General features: G+C 39.1%; 4 protein-coding genes across 16 annotated transcripts in view; 2 read left to right on the top strand and 2 right to left on the bottom strand.

Annotated features, from left to right (window-relative positions):
* LOC114871975 (regulating synaptic membrane exocytosis protein 2) overlaps positions 1 to 6,764 on the bottom strand; it is a 63,294-nt gene extending 56,530 nt beyond the window's left edge. For 7 of the 11 annotated variants that reach the window (XR_003788672.2, XR_003788679.2, XR_003788675.2 and 4 more), the window contains exon 1: positions 4,407 to 6,764. Coding sequence is in view for 1 of the 11 variants with exons in the window: in XM_029178637.2 (XP_029034470.1) it covers positions 4,407 to 4,516 (110 nt within the window). In the remaining 10 variants the exon portion in view is untranslated. The remainder of the gene's footprint in view (positions 1 to 4,406) is intronic. The other 4 variants (XR_006829493.1, XR_003788680.2, XR_003788674.2 and 1 more) reach the window with 1 other exon arrangement.
* Positions 1 to 14,467, top strand: part of LOC114871982 — a 70,174-nt gene extending 55,707 nt beyond the window's left edge. Inside the window, exons 1-2 of one of the 2 annotated variants that reach the window (XM_029178654.2) lie at positions 13,756 to 14,229; positions 14,368 to 14,460. In XM_029178654.2, the coding sequence (XP_029034487.1) occupies positions 13,838 to 14,229; positions 14,368 to 14,452 (477 nt within the window). In that variant the 5' untranslated portion in view covers positions 13,756 to 13,837 and the 3' untranslated portion in view covers positions 14,453 to 14,460. Of the gene's footprint in view, positions 1 to 13,755; positions 14,230 to 14,367 lie in introns of those variants that run through there. The other variant, XM_029178655.2, reaches the window with a different exon arrangement.
* Positions 8,389 to 13,662, bottom strand: LOC123987615 (exostosin-3). Its single transcript, XM_029178646.2, has 11 exons — positions 13,304 to 13,662; positions 12,946 to 13,182; positions 12,329 to 12,869; positions 11,421 to 12,262; positions 11,146 to 11,361; positions 10,867 to 11,077; positions 10,542 to 10,798; positions 10,332 to 10,459; positions 9,983 to 10,259; positions 9,785 to 9,889; positions 8,389 to 9,665 (listed from the first exon to the last, which is right to left on the bottom strand). Exons 2-11 carry the CDS (start codon positions 13,105 to 13,107, stop codon positions 9,561 to 9,563), a joined length of 2,844 nt encoding a protein of 947 aa, XP_029034479.1. The 5' UTR covers positions 13,108 to 13,182; positions 13,304 to 13,662; the 3' UTR covers positions 8,389 to 9,560.
* LOC114871980 (DCN1-like protein) lies at positions 14,373 to 17,901 on the top strand. Of its 2 annotated transcripts, none has more exons than XM_029178652.2 (6): positions 14,373 to 14,464; positions 14,523 to 14,764; positions 15,388 to 15,466; positions 15,564 to 15,732; positions 15,815 to 16,028; positions 16,153 to 17,901. In XM_029178652.2, the coding sequence occupies exons 2-6, from the start codon at positions 14,762 to 14,764 to the stop codon at positions 16,315 to 16,317; spliced, it is 630 nt and encodes a 209-aa protein (XP_029034485.1). In that variant the 5' UTR covers positions 14,373 to 14,464; positions 14,523 to 14,761; the 3' UTR covers positions 16,318 to 17,901. The 2 variants fall into 2 exon arrangements, with proteins under 2 accessions (XP_029034485.1, XP_029034484.1); XM_029178651.2 differs by having other exon boundaries at positions 15,253 to 15,466.
* Positions 17,902 to 17,921: the final 20 nt, after the last annotated feature.

The following is a 17,921-nucleotide window of genomic DNA, read 5'->3' as shown; positions in this document are numbered from 1 at the left end:
TTGAATTATTATAGATTATTATCTTTAGAGACTTGAAGGTGACAATACCTTTACTCTATGTCGCACTATACACAGATATTACTACTGTGTAGTATTCAAGGTGTTAACCCCTTAACGCCAAAGTCAAATCTTTACTAATGTAATCTATAATTTTCTAGTTCCAATTTTCTATTTCTTTAGGTATTATTTTGTCAATGTACGAATGTTTTTCGTCTCAAAATTTCAATGCTCGACTATCAAAGCATCGTTATAAAATACGTTTCGAATGTTTGTTAAAGAGCACAGAAGAAGCGAGGCAAATTGAGTGAAGTGAAATGGTCATGTTCCATCGAGGACAGTGGTACATCTTCAATTTTGAAAGGTTCGTTCGTCGTTTCGTAATTGTAAGCCGGAGGGTATAACAAGACCGACCAAAAGGAGGCTAAAGCTTCGCCGGGTATTTCGATTTCTGCGGCGAGCGATTAAAATTCAGCCTGTCGTCCTTGCCCGAGCCGGGATTTTTCCGCAAATTGCACCAGAGGCAGCGCGTTCTCCCGCGTTCCACTTTGACCCGTCCTCGGTATGATTTCGTTTAGGCGCAGCTACTTAATTCCAGCCGCGTAACTAATTCGTCGTTTCTAACCGTTGCTCGCCACTCGACTTCTAGCACGGTTTCCCAGATTTTAGTGGCTGAAACGACGATCGCTCGTTCAACAGTCAAGCACCAACGATTTTGGAAAATACTCGTTTTCCGTCTTATTATCGCGCATCAAGAGATAGGCGTTTTATATTAACCCTCGCGTGGCAATCGCAGAATCGTTTCGACTTGTCAGATAAATTTTCTCTACAAATAAATAAGTAAAAGTTTCGAGAACATAACACGTTAATTAACCGCAGAAGAACACGATTACGAATGGTTACAGTCGAAGAATTGGTCAAGTTTTGATATCGAGAGCCCAGTCAATTTATCGCGATGGTAATTGAACTGGAATGGAATGTGATTGATGTCATCGATTTATTCGAGTCGCGACTAGCTTAGGACACTTCTACGTCTTTCCCTTGTACACTGAAAATTTGTCACCGTTGCTTTTCCTTTCGCGATCTTACCAACATCGAATCAAACTCCCTCCTCTAATTCGTCCAGAAATAATTTCATCCCGCTCGACGTCGTTTTAAATCATCGTTGAAAGGTTCGAAGATTAAAGAAAGCTCGTACTGATTCGTACACAACGTTAAACAGCCTAATCACAAGGGATGCTAGCCTCTTGGTTAAGAAGAAGTCGCAAGCCAAGTAGGTTAGCGAGGATGCACGAGAGAACGGCGGTACTTGGCACACGAAGGTAGAGTTTCTTTTCGACCGGAAGTCTCGGTCTCTAGGTCGCGTGTACGAGGAACGGCGGAACTTGCAAACAGTAAGGGTTGTTGGCACCGACAGGTTCAAACTTGGATCATCGAAATTGCGCCTGAGAACAGGCCGAATTCCTTCTGATCGTTATCTACTTTCTTCTCGGTTTTTGGCACAAAGAACCGTCTATATCAAGGAATATATTGTGTGCCACAGAAAATTTCATTTATGCCGAGTTTAGAAAAGCTTGCACGAATTTTTCGTCCCATTCAGGGTCGAAAGTGGCAATTTTATCCACCGTCCTACCTTCACACGAAACAGTCGAGCTGTAACCTAAATCTTGAGTTTGCCGATCGAGTCAAAGGTCGCGACTGCATGTCGCAAAGTACACAGCGTCGTGTGTCCGCCCACGCTTCTCTAATTGCTTTACCAATAATCGTGAGCACGCAACGCCGATCGCTGGAAAGCTGACGTTCTGTCCGCGTTTCGGGACGCGTCCGCGTTTCGTCCCCGTCACGCGAGAGAGGGAGAGAGAGAGAGAGAGACAGAAAAAAAATATATTCTTCCGTGACAAAGGGGCGGATCAAAAGCGGAGAAATGTAGGTTATTTAACGAACACTTCCTGCGATCTCACGCGCGACTTTTTCTTCTCTGTCCCACAAAATCCCCGCCACGCCGGTGTCCGCGAGCACCAGCCTCGAGCTTCCTGGCTACGTGTTCTCCTCGAACAAAGAATTTTCTTCGTTGCTCGTTCACGCGACGCGTCGAAACTTCCAATGGCCGGTTCGAACCCTCTTTTTTTTTTTCTTCTTTTTTTTATACCATCGCGTGGAACTTTGTCCCTCGATGCACGAGCTTTATATAGTTCCCGTCGAGAACAGTCGAAGGAGATAAGGGGAAAGGTGACATTCGTGTGTACGGAATGTCAGAGAACAACGATTTATAAGTTGACTGTGCATGGGAACGCGGTTCATTATCGTACCAACCGAGGGAACTTTCCGTCTACGAACAAATTGCGAAAGATCTGTCGGACAACCTTTTATCCTTTTCATCATTTGTGTCAGAAAAATATACAGGTACTATCCCATCGGTTGACGAGGTGCACGCAAAATAGCCTGGCTCGAAGCAGGGACGCGAAAGGTTACATCTATTTTTACTGATACGAAGCGAGCCACCTTTCGAATACACCGAGACTCGTCGGTGCAAGGATTAAAATTATCGCGCGATAATTAACTGGCAGCCTGTGTGCTTTGCGTAGCGAACAGAGAGAGAGAGAGAGAGAAAGAGAGTCGTTTCTCGACGTTGACCCGTTAAAACGCGCCACCTTTCCTCCGGGCCAGCCTCTATATTTCAGGATCCGGGCTTGAATTTACCGTAGCAATCCAACCTCTTTCGCACACCATCCACAGGCTGCAGTTGTGCATACCCTATGCACACCCCGTGTGCAAGTACAGCAACTCGTTACCGTGCCACGTCAAGGCTTGCTGCCTTGCATTTTACATGCGTCCCTACACATACTTGTCGTTCACATTACATGATCTCGCATCGGTATGGCGAAGCACGCTTTCCTCATTACTCTCTACCTCTCTCTTTTTCACCTTCTTTCGCGTTCATCCCCTTTTCTCGTCGCTTCTCTGTCCCTCGATTCACCCCCTGCTCTTTGTCTCTCCTTTGCCTTCGCTCGACTGCTTTCTCACGTTCCCGTTTTCCATCAGCGACAACCTATCAATAAAACGCCTTCCTCCAAGAACATCGTCCATTTTCCTCGGCGTCGCCTCTCGCTGCGACTCCCGGACAGTAATTACATGCGAGCTGAGAGCTGCCGGCGCATCCGTCACTGGCTCCTTTCAACACGAGCGAACGCAAAGTTGTTGGAAAAAAAAGAAAGATAGAAGAAAATCATTGCGAGGGGATGTAAAATTTGAGGGAATTGTTCGACGCTCTGATTCGACGAACGAATTTCAAGCGAATTTTCTTTGTTTAGAATATTCTGTTTGATAAAAAAGTAAACGTAGAGAGGAGAGACAAGTAAATGTATAAAAAGGATTGAAGTGGACGTTCACTGATCTATGAAAACTTTGTTGGGATATTTATTTATGAACGCAATTCTATAGACACATGGGTAAGCATTGTGTATAATATAATTTTACCGCCGAGTTTTGAAACTTCGAAAGACAATTTTAACATCATCGATTGAAAAATCGACTGATTGATTATTATTAACCGACCGGAATGCAAGAAGGATGTCAGTCTATAAAAGGGTAGGAGAGAAAAGAACAGCTAAGTGCACCTGTACTCGATGCTCTTAAAAAAAAAAAAAAATAGTTTGCAATATAAAATTTCATCGAATTTGTTTCTTAATTATTGAAAAATTCGAAATTTCGATGATTAGAAAATCTGAAACGAACGTAAATTGTCATTTCTGAAAGATAGCGAACGCGAGAAACCGGCAGAGGATAATCATCAGCGAGCGTGTACGCGACGATGAATACCTAAATAGAAGATATCATAGATATAAAACGGTCAAGGACTAACGAGCAGGTGAGTCGAGAAAATAGGTGGAACGCGTCAGAGAGGACAATTTGCTGGTCAAGAAATACATGTACTCGATCGATCGGATATCGTTTGGTTCGTTCAGTAATTCTGATCAACGACGCGTGACCGTCCATAGCCACATTTTCTAACTGTCCGCCTATCCCGTCTGACCATTCAGACCTCGCACTACTTGCCGAGACACGGTGCGCTGCCTTGCCTGCCTTCTGGCTTTGTCGTCGCTCGCTTGCTTATTTATTTAAGGAGCCACGTAAGAGTCCCTGATTTCCATGAGAGAGCATCACGTAAATCTTCTTGAAACACTAATCCGTTCAACAAGTATGAAAACGAAACTGTAGCGATATACAGGGTGTTTCAGAAGTTTATCGAACAACTTTTCGAACATGTTTGGAGAAGGTTGTATGTATGAAAATTGTTAGAATAAATTTCTAATACTAATATTATTATTGTAATATATAATAACAGATTGAATAGAATCGACAAGATGAAGAGAGTACAGAGATCATAGAAGATAGATAGGGCAACGTACCTCATAATCTCATTTTCCTTTTCCTCCTCCTGTTTATGTCTGATCATAACCTCCTCGATGGTGCTCCTCTCCTCGGGGGTGAGGTGCGACATATCAGGTACAGCCGCCATCACGGACGTAAGATAGGAAGGTGCACGGGAAGGTGTAATCGCGAGGAGTTTAACGGGACGCGCGGGCCGGCGCACCACCGACGACGCCGCCGATGAGAAACCGCGACGACGAGGTGCTTTGCTCGCCGCGCGATAACCTTTGTTCCTACGGGGTATTGCGTCCTTTCTACGACTACGGGAAGGCTTTGTCGTACGGGGGGAGTCATCCGACACCGGGTAACCGGACCGGTTGGCCGCGACAACACGGATACGCGTTCGACGATGGTAAGTTGCGACGCGCTGGTCTTCGCGCTTTCGAACGTTCCACTGGTTGCTGTTCGACACAGCTGACGCGCGAATCCGTGAAGGAATTGGTGAACGATCCGCAGCCAGGAAACCAGTCGACGAGCACGTTCGACCGACCGGCTGGACAAAAGGAAGCCACTCGACACCAACGGTCACCCTTGTTCGTCCGCGCCTTCTCACCGGACAACAGGCTGCCTCTCATGCGATTATCATCGACACGAACGCGACGCAGCCTGGCTCCGTGATCCTCGTCTCCGTCGGCTTCCTCGTCGTCGGTATCTCTGCTCGTACGATTACCAGCGACCGCATCCGTATGACAAATCATGTTCACAGCCTGTGAGGAGGTTCTCGCATTCTCTCGTCCCCGGTAGCCGGTCTACCTTCTCCGCTCGAACCCACCATGGAACACGAGTGCTCGACACCTACCACCGGCTGTTCCTCGAAACCGACCTTCCACCAGCTTCCTCCTCGCCTCCTCGATATGGCGGCCTGGCGAGGTTAGAATGTGCGCACTGCTCGCCCCCGCTCGTCTACCTCCAACCAGCTCGGTTACAACATTCCTCTACTCCTATCGCGAAAAATATATATCTCGAACCGTCAATCCGTTCCCTTTTTCTTCCCTTTTCATTTGTTTACTCCGTTTATATACTCTGTTTTCCTGTGGTCGAGCACCTCGAGCTATCTATCGCAAGGTTTCGAGCGGACGAGCGGACGAGCGGCCCAGTTCACGAGTACATCGATTGAAAAGGAAAACGGGTCACGGGTGCCGTTGCTGCACTCGTTTCTGCCGTACACACGAAGCGCAGGTTCTTGAACTTTGCAGAGGAATACGCGATTCTGTACACATACACACACGGGTACAGGTGAACTCGCTTGACTTCGATGCCGTTTAGAACGAATCAGTGTAGATGATGCCCACGAAGAATCGGGAACGTTAGGGTAATGGCTACGTTGGTCGTGTTTCTCTTTAGCATCGGCAAATTTTCTTTCGACTTTTTCCCTTGTCTCTGGTCGATCTTCGATATCTGGAGACGTTTTGTTCTTCAAGCGCACACAATAAAACACTCTCTTCCTTGGACGAACGGATAACAACTTAACGCCGCGTCGAAGCACAATCGATGGAGAGTGTTCGAAAAACGATGACAACGATTCTCCTCGACGAAATATCACAAGCGTAATCGAACTGATGGAAATTGTGGTACAGCGAGACACTGCTTGCCAGACGTTAACTCGATGCCAGTGCGGTGTTCGCGTCGCTACGAATATTTACTCGAATCCCTGCCACGTACGCGTGTCTCGGGGTACGCGCGACGATATTCAACGCTACAAGTATTCCTTAGTGTTTGCGATTCACGTGGCGGCCGAGACGACGATGGCGCTCTTCGACGTCTCTGCAGCGACCGCGACACCCACACAATCAATCGCCCTAGACCGGATTGTTCCACACCCACGAGAGCCGTTTCCTCAGCTGACCGGTTGTCCTCGACGTTTCCCTTGCGTTCCAACGATTATCATAGCCCGTGTAGTCAGCTGCTTCGAAACGAAAAATCGTTTCCCCGATAATGGATTCTACTTCTCTGTTCCTCTATCGCCGTTGGTCAGGTTAAACCGACCACTTACGATAGTTATCGCGGCTGACTTTGCGGCGAGTGGGTTTGCCGATGGTCGCGCTCGTTCGCTGGCACTGATTACACACGCGTACACCGGTGGATACGCCGTCGAATCGGTGTCACGGGAATGGCGAAACGTACGGGGTATCTCTCACTTCCGTGTTTCAGCGTTTCCTTTCTCGCTACGCTCGACGCTAGAACAACACACGAATGGGCTTATTCCACACCCCTAGCGCGCTTATGTCCGCCAACGCTCCGCGATTGGTACTACTCTCACTGACGGCTCGGTCTCTCCTTCTTGCTCCTTCTTCTACACCGTCTCTCCCTCTCGTTTTCTCCCTTTCAACCCTCCCTTCTCTCTTTCTCTTTCTCCCTGATCGCCTACATCTTTCTCCCTCCACCTGCTCTATCTGCCTCAGTCTCCCTTACCCTCTCCCTCGTCCGTCTACCTTCCACTATCTCCCCCCCTGGCTCGCTCGACACCGCCTGCTGCACCTTTTGCCAACCCTCTCCGCAACGGGCTGAAACGAGAATACCGGTCTCCGCGAAGGGGGCTAATTTCCGGCCGCGAATCGACTTCCTGTTAGGATTCTGGCCTCGAAATCGCGCGACCCTCCGACGAACCGACCCTCGGTCCCAGTCGCAGCTATCGTCCATGTAAAAAAAAAAAGGAAAACCTCAGCCGACCCGTCGAACAGACCTTTCACCGCGGAGGACACCCTGTTCTGCTCGTGCTCGTGTACGACCGCAGTTGCGCGAACCGCTCGTCCCCTTCCCTGGCCGACTCTGTTTGTCCATTCGAGACCACCACCCGGCCTGCACGATATTCCCTTTTCTTCCCGTGCATATGCAGCTGGCAAGACGGAAACGCAACCGGAACGGATGTCTCTCCCTGCGCGAGGTTTCTATCTTCTCCGATCTTACAGAGATTCCCTCGATTCCGATCCGCTTCCCTTTGCTTCGCACGATGCTCGCTCGTCGAACGATCCGATCAACGAGATCCATGAAAAGCGTCCATTCATGCGGTCTTAATAAATAATGGGATGCGGCGTACGTTCGAACCAATAAGGACCACACGCCGCACTTACGTCATGGAAAACCTGGTATTGATCGCACCCTAAGCCAATGGGGTTCACCGCCGCAACGGTACCACTTTGGACGTTCTGGCGGTGAATTCGAACGCCATCGAAACCGCGTCACAGCCACCATCGTGACCCGGGAAACTATGAATCGTTTCGAACTTTCTTATCGAAAGATTGCACTACGTGCTGGCCAGAAGTTTACGGCAAAAGAGGGTGCTCCAGAATGGAACGTTTCCGTGACGCTATATATTCCTTTCTTGGTATGAATAAGGGTTGATGAACCAGTTATTTTGGTCTTTAATATTGAAAGAAAAAAGATCAGAGTCATTTAATTAGGGATGTCAGTCATGCATAACGGAGCACCGAGTTAATTCATCAGTAGAATCAGTCCGTCTGGCAGCGCGTCAATGTGTCTGACCCAAAACGCGCTAATACTACTGGCTTGATTGACTAGCGAAAGTAGTTTCGAATAGATTGCTTTCATTTCATGAAGCAAAGTCTTTTCATAGTTTTACTAATGGATTACCATGATTAAATAGACATAAATTAAAACTGCAATGCAAATGGGTAAAAGGTGAATGAAAAGTGATATTCTTCGCTTAAACTTTCGCGACAGATCACGAATGAAATGTCGATCAATCAAGGGGAATATTAAAATGACCTGTCAACCACCATAGCCCCAAACTAGTAGACTCTGCCAACCTGTTTCGTGTACTTGTTTTTATGGTGCAGAATATACGGGCACGCATGATTAATGATAGCTGGATCGAAGCCAGAGATACTCGGTAATCTCTTTCGCTGATATTATATCGGAAAATCGCATTTGAAATCGTGAAAATTCTTAGTCGACACAGCAAATAGCATCGTGCGTGATTAATAATCTGAATTCTCTGTATAATCATAAATAATATATATTTGTTTTCTTGTAGGTATGCCTGAATTCAACTCAGGTTTAGCTTACAATCGGTTGTGTAGGACACAATATATAAAACTTAATTTACAAAATGTTTTTTACATTCAACAATACTCGGCCGAATTACACTTTTCTACCTGTTTAAATAATTGCACGCATTTGCATTAAATAACACAAAACCGAACGATGTGCGACACATATATTTACAAACAACATTTGAAGAGTATTATGCAATGGAAAATTAAGAGTGTACATAATCGCTAGAGATTTGGCACATTATAATGGCGTAACACACAATAATTAAAGCGATATATAATTAGAATAAAATTTAGACCTAACAAAATAAAAAATTCGATAAAAATAAGTAGTAAGCAGCATTCAGAGAAATAACTCCACGTTGTTATAAATAATCTTTAATGACTTTCCAATATTTAAAAAAATCATCGTTTTTTAATTTTGAGTTGCATACGCTGTACCCGTTCACCAGCTCTGCCCTAACACGTATTAAAATCTAATTAATTATGCTTAATTATTATATTTACATTATCGCGGGAAACAGTATATTTACAACCTGAGATTATTGTGCAAATCGTGTGCAACAATAATCATTGGAAAGCCATGATCGTATTGGTCAAATTCATAAATAATTCGAAGTCGATACATTTTCATCCCCTTGTTCGAGACTCTTAATATGTACATATGCGTATCGTATACATATTTAATAGTTTAGCCATTTCTGTCGTTTTACAAAAATCATATACGTCCGTAACAACCATTATGTAAATAAATTTATTATGCTTTCACTATAAATTGGTAAAATCGATATGATGTAAGTTATGCGTACATTGACATAAAAAGGTGTTTGCATTGTGTCCTATATTCATTATGATATATATGTATACAGTCATCAACATTTTTTTATTATTAAACTTCTTTTCAAATGTGCATTTCATTCAAGCAACATGTACATCGATAGAAAAAGAAAGTACAATAAAAAGAGAGAGGACAATAAAAAAATTCTATAACATTTATTTCACGTAATGATATCACCTTATAGGAAACGTTTATCGATTCAGTCAAAATCTTATCAAAACCGTGTAAATTCTATCAAGTGATGTTTACTGGGTGTATGTATACCTACTATTTTGTTCTTTTTATATAAATTTAAAACACTTCTGCTTATCGTGTGGGATTCTTGTTTTAAACAATATCGAATCAGCCCGATACTGTGTATTTAAAAGTGGCATGTATCCAAAAACCTGTAATCGGTAAATATATCGTTCATTCGCATATTTGCCTATTACGTATACTCTGATTCTAGAAATGCACTTAATTACAGAAGTCTATAAAAATCTGTGTAATAATAAAAGCTGCTTACCTGAGCAAAGAAATTAATACATTTGTGCCTTTCTTGAAAATGGGTATCGTCTTCTGAAAGAGAAATTGGACAGCCAGGACACCGAAATGTCCAACGTGATGTAACCTAATTTACATAAACAGACATTGAAATGATAATTTTCTGTATTAAGTCTTCCTTCTTAATACAGACAAAATATTTTGTACACATAATACGCACCTTGACAGGTGGTTTTCTTGTTAAATGAGATATCAAGAAATTCATAGCTATGTCTTCGCAATTCATGTATTCGTCAACCTTGTCTCGTATCGCTTGCGGTAGCCAATGTGTATAAAGATATGTGTAATGTTTATGAATGAACGCAGCGCCAGTTAAAACCATTGATAACTCGCACGAATAATTAGAATTATAATTCCAAGCATTGTGATAATTCTGGTCCCATGCGTGAAACCGACCCGGAAATCCGACTACACGATCTCGATGTTCCCTCCATACTCTATAGATGTTACTGATATATACCATACTCAATTTTTATATCTTAACACTCATAAAAAGGAAACAGAAATACCTAAATCCAAACATAATTTCGTCGTGTCTTAAATGAGCATCATCGTCAACAGAAAGTACAGCTTCCGTTTCGATAGCATCAAATGGTAAAAACCTATTGTTTAAACTATTCCTTGGAGCTTTGATTACCTAAATAAAAGAATCATTTTCTTTTTTTAATCATCGAAAGGGTAATACATTTTGTCCTTTTAAGAATGAAGTATAAATTTACATGAATTGGAACTCCAATATCTGGCCACTTCAAATCTTCCATTGGTGGCTTTGGGCTGTTCCATACTACTAAAACTTTATTTAAATATGGTAATCCATAAAGTCGGGCCAAAGAGTTTATAAGAACCTGTTCTCGTTCATACGTTAACATTACAATCGTAAACTGTTCTCTTGGATAATTCCCACCCAAAGCTTCGCTAAACTCTTTGCCCGCGCCTCCAGCACCTTTCCCGATTGGTCTAAATCCAACCTCAGATCCTATGATTTATAAAGCCTCGATAAAAATATTTATGTTCGATGTCGTATAGAAGACAGATTATATTTACCAAGAAATTTTGCGTCACTAGGGAGAACGGTATCAAAAGGTAATTGTGGATACAAATAAAATGGATCCAACCAATCGTTCCAAATTTCGTGTCCCTGAAGCAACATTGTGGTGTAATTTCTTTTGAAAGCAGGAGACGGATAAGGTGGTTCCAAAGGACCCAAACTCTCTTCAGCTTCTGGCTCGGCAATAATGGTATCAGATTTTAAAGGCTGAAGAATAATAAAATTATTATAAACAATACAAAATAAATAACATAAATGCGTGTTACGATATTTACCACAAAGCTTTCATTAAAAATACTTGGACTGGCAGTTTGAGGTGCCGGTAAGGGCGGTATACCAAGTCGATCTCTAATTACAGCTACAATAGTATCTACTGCACCCTGTGCAGTGCTTAAATAACGTTCCCATATTAATCTGCCCTGTCTTCGCATACTCAACAGATCGGTATCAGGAACGGCACGTAGTAAAAAGTGCATTTCAGTTACTCTGGCCTGAAATTTGAAACATACTTAACTAATTGGAAACAGTATTATCAATAAAAATATTTTACCTTCGGTAAAAAGATTGCTGCCCTGCGCCAACTGATAACTTCATCGTAACTCAACAGAATCTGATCGCCGCCTAAAAAAACTGGAATGGATCCTGATCGCAAAGCTTCGTATAACCGAGCTTGCATAGACGAAGTGGTTACAAATGAGGCATTACTAGGTGCCAAAATCAAAGCAAATGTAGATTCCTTTAATATAGCTTTTCTTGAAGAATCGGTTCCGCAGAGAGACCAATCAAGAATTTCCACTACATTCTTTTCCTCCGAGGCCGGAATACATTCAAACTGAATAAAAAATTTATCCAAAGTTAATCCAGTACTCATATCTTTAAGATGTTGAATGATAAAAGTATCTAAATTATTTTCATCAACTGCTAATCTTTCTAGATCTATATCTGCATCATCAGTTTGATGAGTCATAGTAGTAACTCTTGGAGATCTCATCTCTCCTTGAAAAGATAACAGATACTTTCTTCTTGCAGGTAACATTTGTGCACATTCTTGCCACACATCTCCGCCAGGAGGTCCCAAAATTGGAGGAACAACCATATCAAAACCTTCACGGAATTGATTTCTGTAAAATGTTGATTGTACTATTATGGCTCTTCCAGTATCAACTTCATTGAAAATATTTCCAGATTCAACAGATAGATCTCTACGTGCTAAATTTAATAAAATATGATTTCTGCCATCTCCACCCCAATAAGGAAGTGTATGTAATTTCTTTACATCTATAGCTTTCCTGTATTTTCTATCAACTTTAGGTTGGGTGGAAAGAGCTTCTCCTATTAGTACTATGTATATACAAGCTTCAGCAGCATTAGCAGTCAGATGTGGATTGTATCCTGTTAAATTACAAACATTTATTAATTAATAAATGCACGTGTATAAATATATGGATACACGCATACCTAAAGTTTGTTTAATAGTAGTTTTCAAAAATCCATCCACATCCCAGCTAGGATTTACTACTGAATACTGATCTGGATCATATAAATATACCGGAAAACCGCTTGTTAATGCGCAACGGCTGTGATCAAAACAATTATACATTCTACATGAATGTGGTATAGTAGTTGGTAATACTACAGGAACAGAATTCATTAATATACGCTTAGGTGGTGCCAATTCTGGAGTATTTCTTTCAACTGCTTCTCTTTGAGCTACTTGTGCCTGCTCAACACTAATTTTCAATCGATCAAGATCTGTTTGCTGATGTAACAATTCTTGTTTAAGTTCATCAATTTTCTGAGTTAAACTACTAACTTCAATTTGAAGCCTTTGTCTTTTTGCACTCAAATCCCTAAGCTCATTATTTACAGAAACTTTAATGCGTAGCATTTCCTCTATTCTCATTTTCAGTTGAGAAGCTTTCATGGGAGTAAAATCCTCAAAAGCTTCTAATGTGGAAAATGTACGATAAATATCTTTATCTGGAGATGCAGATTCCACCTGCAATTGAATAATTTATTATTTCAAATTGAGCAGCTACAAATAATATTTCTACGTAATTATTCAAACAAGTTACCTTTGATAAATAATAATGCGTAAATAATGGCACAATGAATAAAAGAGCAGATGTTAACATTATGATTCTAGATAACTTGATATGTGTTATCCAGTGACAAATTTCTCTTGTACTTCCATTTTGATGGTACATTGGAATTATTTCAAATATGCTTCCCCCCATTGTGATGTTTATAGATTATCATTCATGTCTAAATTTCAAACCAATAAATCTGTTTTGTGGTTGCATAATGAATGCCTGTAAACATAATTAAAAATATGGTTGTGATAAAGATATAAGAAAATTTCACTCTATACAAAATGACATTTCTCAACAATGTGAACAGTATATTCTTAATGCAGGTACACACATTCCTTACCAAAAACATAACTGCTGAGTTTTTATTGACATCATTGATCAGTAACCTAGCAATGACATATCCTTCTTCCAAATCTTTGACAATTGCAACTGCTAATTACTAGATACAAATCACGAGTATCATAGCAAAAGGTTTTTATAAATATATGTTATTTTATATACATCCTTTTGAAAACTATTCGATTATATAAAGTACGTAACAAGAGCTAACAAAATCACGCCAACACTATTTCCATTTAAAGGATCACGTTAAAGAAACAAACGTGAAATAATGCTATATCAACATTTCCTATTAATACTTATTCATTCATCTTTAATGTATGCCCTTGCTACTTTATGCATGTTCATTCATTTGCGTGGGTCAGTATTTATAATAGCATTTTGTTATTTTATGATCTTATTGATGACGTTCTTGCATATGAAAGCCCTATGAGGCAGTGACTGCAAATACAAAAGACTGGACATGCTTTTGTTTTCAAGGGGTTTATAATTTAGGGGTCCCAGAAAGCCCCAAGCATAGTTGAGTACAGTCGGTATGACAATCGTGCCTGTTTTACCAGTCCCTCTTTTACACCTCCGTATCCCTTACAACCCAGCATCCTTTACATTCCTGTATCTACTCCAGAGCTCCCCACGCGTGGCATACAAGTGCCCATCTTGGGGGAGGTCCAAATTGAGACCTCCCCTTCCTATCTACCCTCTGGCCGACATCGGGGGTCGCACCCGGTACCAGCTTCTACTCGGGCAGCGTGCAAAGGCGCCTGGAGCCCCCACTCCCGACGCTAGGGCCTTGACGCCTCCACCGGTTTTTTGTGGTGAAGTCGTCATACCTAGTGTTGATAGAAGGGTTGAATCAACCTCCCCTTCCTGCTCCTTTTGTTGGTGTAATATGGCAAGGCTGAGCTCGAAACCACTGACTGACAATCGGTAATGGGGTATAGTCTTTGATATCGAAGCAATCTGCTATTACCATCAACGTGGGTTAAACTGTTGCAGTGCGAAGTATCTCACATTTTTATACATAACATAACATAATTTGTTTATCCTTTTCTATTTTTATACTAGGATAGAGCAGATGGCATTCGTTCTCAAGGCACAAATTCAAAACCCTTTCAAAACAAAGGAATGTCTAATCTTGTTGGATCTGTAATCACTGTATGAGGTAAAGAACATTGCATTGAAGGCACCAAACGTAAAGTCATATTATGTAATGGTTTCAGCGATTTTCTGTATTACTGGATCAAAATGTGATACTTGAGAAATTAAATGTAATTTTTTTAAATAAACCGCGACATTGTTATTGAGGCTGTTTTCCTTCAACAACGTCTGGTGGCATTACTTATGGTCTTGTTGGTGTATTTGCATTTCTCAGGACCTTCACAGAACATGCGTATGTTCATGTCAAGTTTAGTGCAAAGGAAATAATATTTTGGCTTTCGGTGGCCTAAAATTAGCTAAAATGGTGAGCTGTTAATAAATTTATGAATTAAGCTAATATAATATTTTTTGTGATTTTATTTTATTGATAAAATTATCTTCTTAACTCAAACGTTTGTGACAACGCAATAAAAATGTTAAAATAACCTATTGTGATTCTAAGTTAATGTTCCCTTTTGTTTAAAATATAAAATCAACTTCGTGGCATACTTAATGTTTAACAATATCAGGAAATAAATGCATGAACTTCTATATCTATTTGTAATAAAATGCATTAAAACTTAAGAATTTTTCAAGTTCACAGCAACCTTTCAATGAGATCATGTACACAGTATCTGAACTATTCTGGATGTTGAAATTTTATTTTGTTAATAAATTTTCTTTGAGTTCAGTATTAGTGTTATGAACAATTAAAAGTTTGAAATTTTTAATGCATATACACATGTTTTTATTATAAAACTTTTTAAGTGAAGTGTAACTTGTGAATGATATTGTATTTAATTGTTATTATAGCATAAGTTAAAGTTTTCACAAAGGGATAAAGTAAAGAAGTTCATTACATTTACACATACTGAGGAACAAACAGCAATATACTGTTTAGCACAAAATGATTGGAAACTAGACTTGGCAAGTGATAACTATTTCCAGAATCCTGAAGCATATTATAAAGAACCAAAAAATTCAGTAGATAAGAAGAAGCTAGAAATATTGTTCAGTCGATATCAAGGTAATTCTATACAAAATTTTTAATCTAAAATGATATTATATAAAATTTAAGAATGTGTTTGTAATATATGTCGTATTTGATACTGTGATCAAAATAGATCCAAATGAACCAGACAAGATTACAGCAGATGGAATAATGAAATTTTTGGATGACTTGGATTTGAGTCCTGAAAGCAAATTAGTATTAATCATTGCATGGAAATTTCGAGCAGAAACACAATGCGAATTCACTAAAGATGAATTTATGAATGGCATGATGGATTTAGGGTAAATACAATATTGCCCTCTTTTCTTTCCAATTGATTTCCATGTATCATTTCAATACTATTTATTGTAATTTGCTTTTCAGTGTGGACAGTATAGACAAATTAAAAGCCCGTTTAAGTAGTTTAGAAAATGAATTAAGGGATCCTCAGAAATTTAAAGACTTTTATCATTTCACATTCAACTATGCAAAAAATCCAGGACAGAAAGGTTTAGATTTGGATATGGCAATTGCATATTGGAACATTGTATTAGATGATAAATTTAAATTCCTGCCTTTATGGTGTCAGTTTTTACAGGTAAGGGACATAATACATAGATATGCTTACATAATAACATAAGAACTTATTTTTACAAAAGGAAAGTTTATAGGAGAAAATGTATTGAATAATTATAATATAAAATAGTTACACTTTTTTTCAGGAACACCATAAGAGATCAATTCCAAAAGATACATGGAATTTACTATTAGATTTTGCGCTTATGATTAATCCTGATATGAGCAATTATGATGAAGAGGGAGCCTGGCCTGTATTGATAGATGATTTTGTAGAATGGGCCCAGCCTAGAGTTCGTCAGTCTCTCTAACATCTTTTTATTACATTTTCATACAAAAAAAGCTTTATTTATTCAATTATAAAGTCGTATATTCTTCAAGTGATACTTGATTATATTTTTCTGACAAAGTAACATCATTTTACTTTGTGTACAGAGAACATGATAAAGAGGCAGATACTATAATTATTAAAATCCATCATGGTGTATAATAACTATATAATGTAAAGAAATTATATAAAATAATACTTGTAAACAAGTGGTTACTTTCAGATGAAACTAAAAGTATTGTATGAACTTAATTAAAAATTATATTACGTTTATAATGAAGTTTTTCAGATAAATTGTATTTGTTTATCTGTACAAAGTAATATGATGTGTGATCAGTTTGTTTAAAAAAACAAAACATAACAGTGAACAATGTTGCTCAATTACCGACGGTATTTGCAAACTGAGGAAGTCATTCACTGTGTTCCTTTGCACGAATTTGGCTTCAAAAGAAGAGAAATTACGAGAAAACTTCGTTTATACCTTTTTGTAGATAGTTATTTCTAGAAATTGCGTTGTTAAAAAATTGTTATTAAATAAATTTTACACTCTATGTAATACTTGTAATATACACACAGAAAACAGAGAGGAAAATCTGTATTTTAAATTTAATCCCATTTCGGCACTGGTATGCTTACCTCTTCGTAATCACCTATTCAAGTAGGTGACAGAAAAAGATTTATTTCTGTTTTTGTTAGTACAGATTAATATTTATATTGTAATTTTGAGATACTAGATGCTAGGGAAAATAAATTAAGAATTTTTTACGAGTTCAATTTATGAGTTTTATGCATGATTATTACAGGTTAAATACATTGTTTCGTATAATCTTATAGAAACACAGTTTCGAATATTTGCTGGTTTCAAAGTTATACGAAATGAATTCACATAAGAACATTAAGAGAAGCGAACAACTGATGAAAACGAATTTAATTCTTGTGAAATTTTTTGTATGTACTACAAAGTGTTAAAGCTACTAATAGTATTTTATATTTAATGTTTTCTTCCCACTTCACAATGAAATGTGTGATTAATGCTTTTGTAGTTTAGTATAGAATACGTGAATTTTTCAAGATTACTAATCACTTTAATTTATATACAGTATGACAAGATTGCAGAAACATAATGTAAAGAAATATGTCTCTATAACTTTATAGTTAACAGATAAGAAATCAAAACATTATATTCAATTAAATATATCAACATTGAAAGGTGCAAAGTAGATAATTAGCAATATGAAAATATATCGTCCACAAATTTTGGATTATATTTTATAAAAATGTTAAGATAGATAAAATGATGAAGTTTCTGACATATGTATTAATTACAGAAAAAGTCCAGTTAAATACTGTCAGGAATACGTTCACACAATGCAGAAAGAAATGTTCATAAAACAAAAATTGTACATTTCCATTTCATTTAAGTGATACTAAAGTACATAGAATTTACAGATTTAAGCTATGTTATTTTTTTCGAATAGTTTAAGCATTGCGTGAACAATAAAGAATTGTAATAGTTTTAGAATGAAATTGTAAATAATGTAAATAAATCTGTCAGTCTTACTCTGTATAGCATGTCTAATTAAATAA

This window comes from Osmia bicornis, chromosome 6 (assembly GCF_907164935.1).
Source record: "Osmia bicornis bicornis chromosome 6, iOsmBic2.1, whole genome shotgun sequence".
NCBI lineage: Eukaryota > Metazoa > Arthropoda > Insecta > Hymenoptera > Megachilidae > Osmia > Osmia bicornis.
The sequence above is the reverse complement of the archived record's forward strand: the minus strand, read 5'-3'. Positions and strand labels throughout refer to the sequence as shown.

Excerpts from the sequence above, each read along its gene's own strand:
- LOC123987615 (XM_029178646.2), bottom strand. The coding sequence starts at position 13,107 with ATGGGGGGAAGCATATTTGAAATAATTCCAATGTACCATCAAAATGGA. Across the intron at positions 12,870-12,945 it reads CGCATTATTATTTATCAAAG|GTGGAATCTGCATCTCCAGA; the intron begins GTAACTTGTTTG and ends ATTCAATTGCAG. Across the intron at positions 10,260-10,331 it reads GAAATTATGTTTGGATTTAG|AGTATGGAGGGAACATCGAG; the intron begins GTATTTCTGTTT and ends TAACATCTATAG.
- LOC114871980 (XM_029178651.2), top strand. Across the intron at positions 15,733-15,814 it reads AATGGCATGATGGATTTAGG|TGTGGACAGTATAGACAAAT; the intron begins GTAAATACAATA and ends TTTGCTTTTCAG. Across the intron at positions 16,029-16,152 it reads TATGGTGTCAGTTTTTACAG|GAACACCATAAGAGATCAAT; the intron begins GTAAGGGACATA and ends ACTTTTTTTCAG.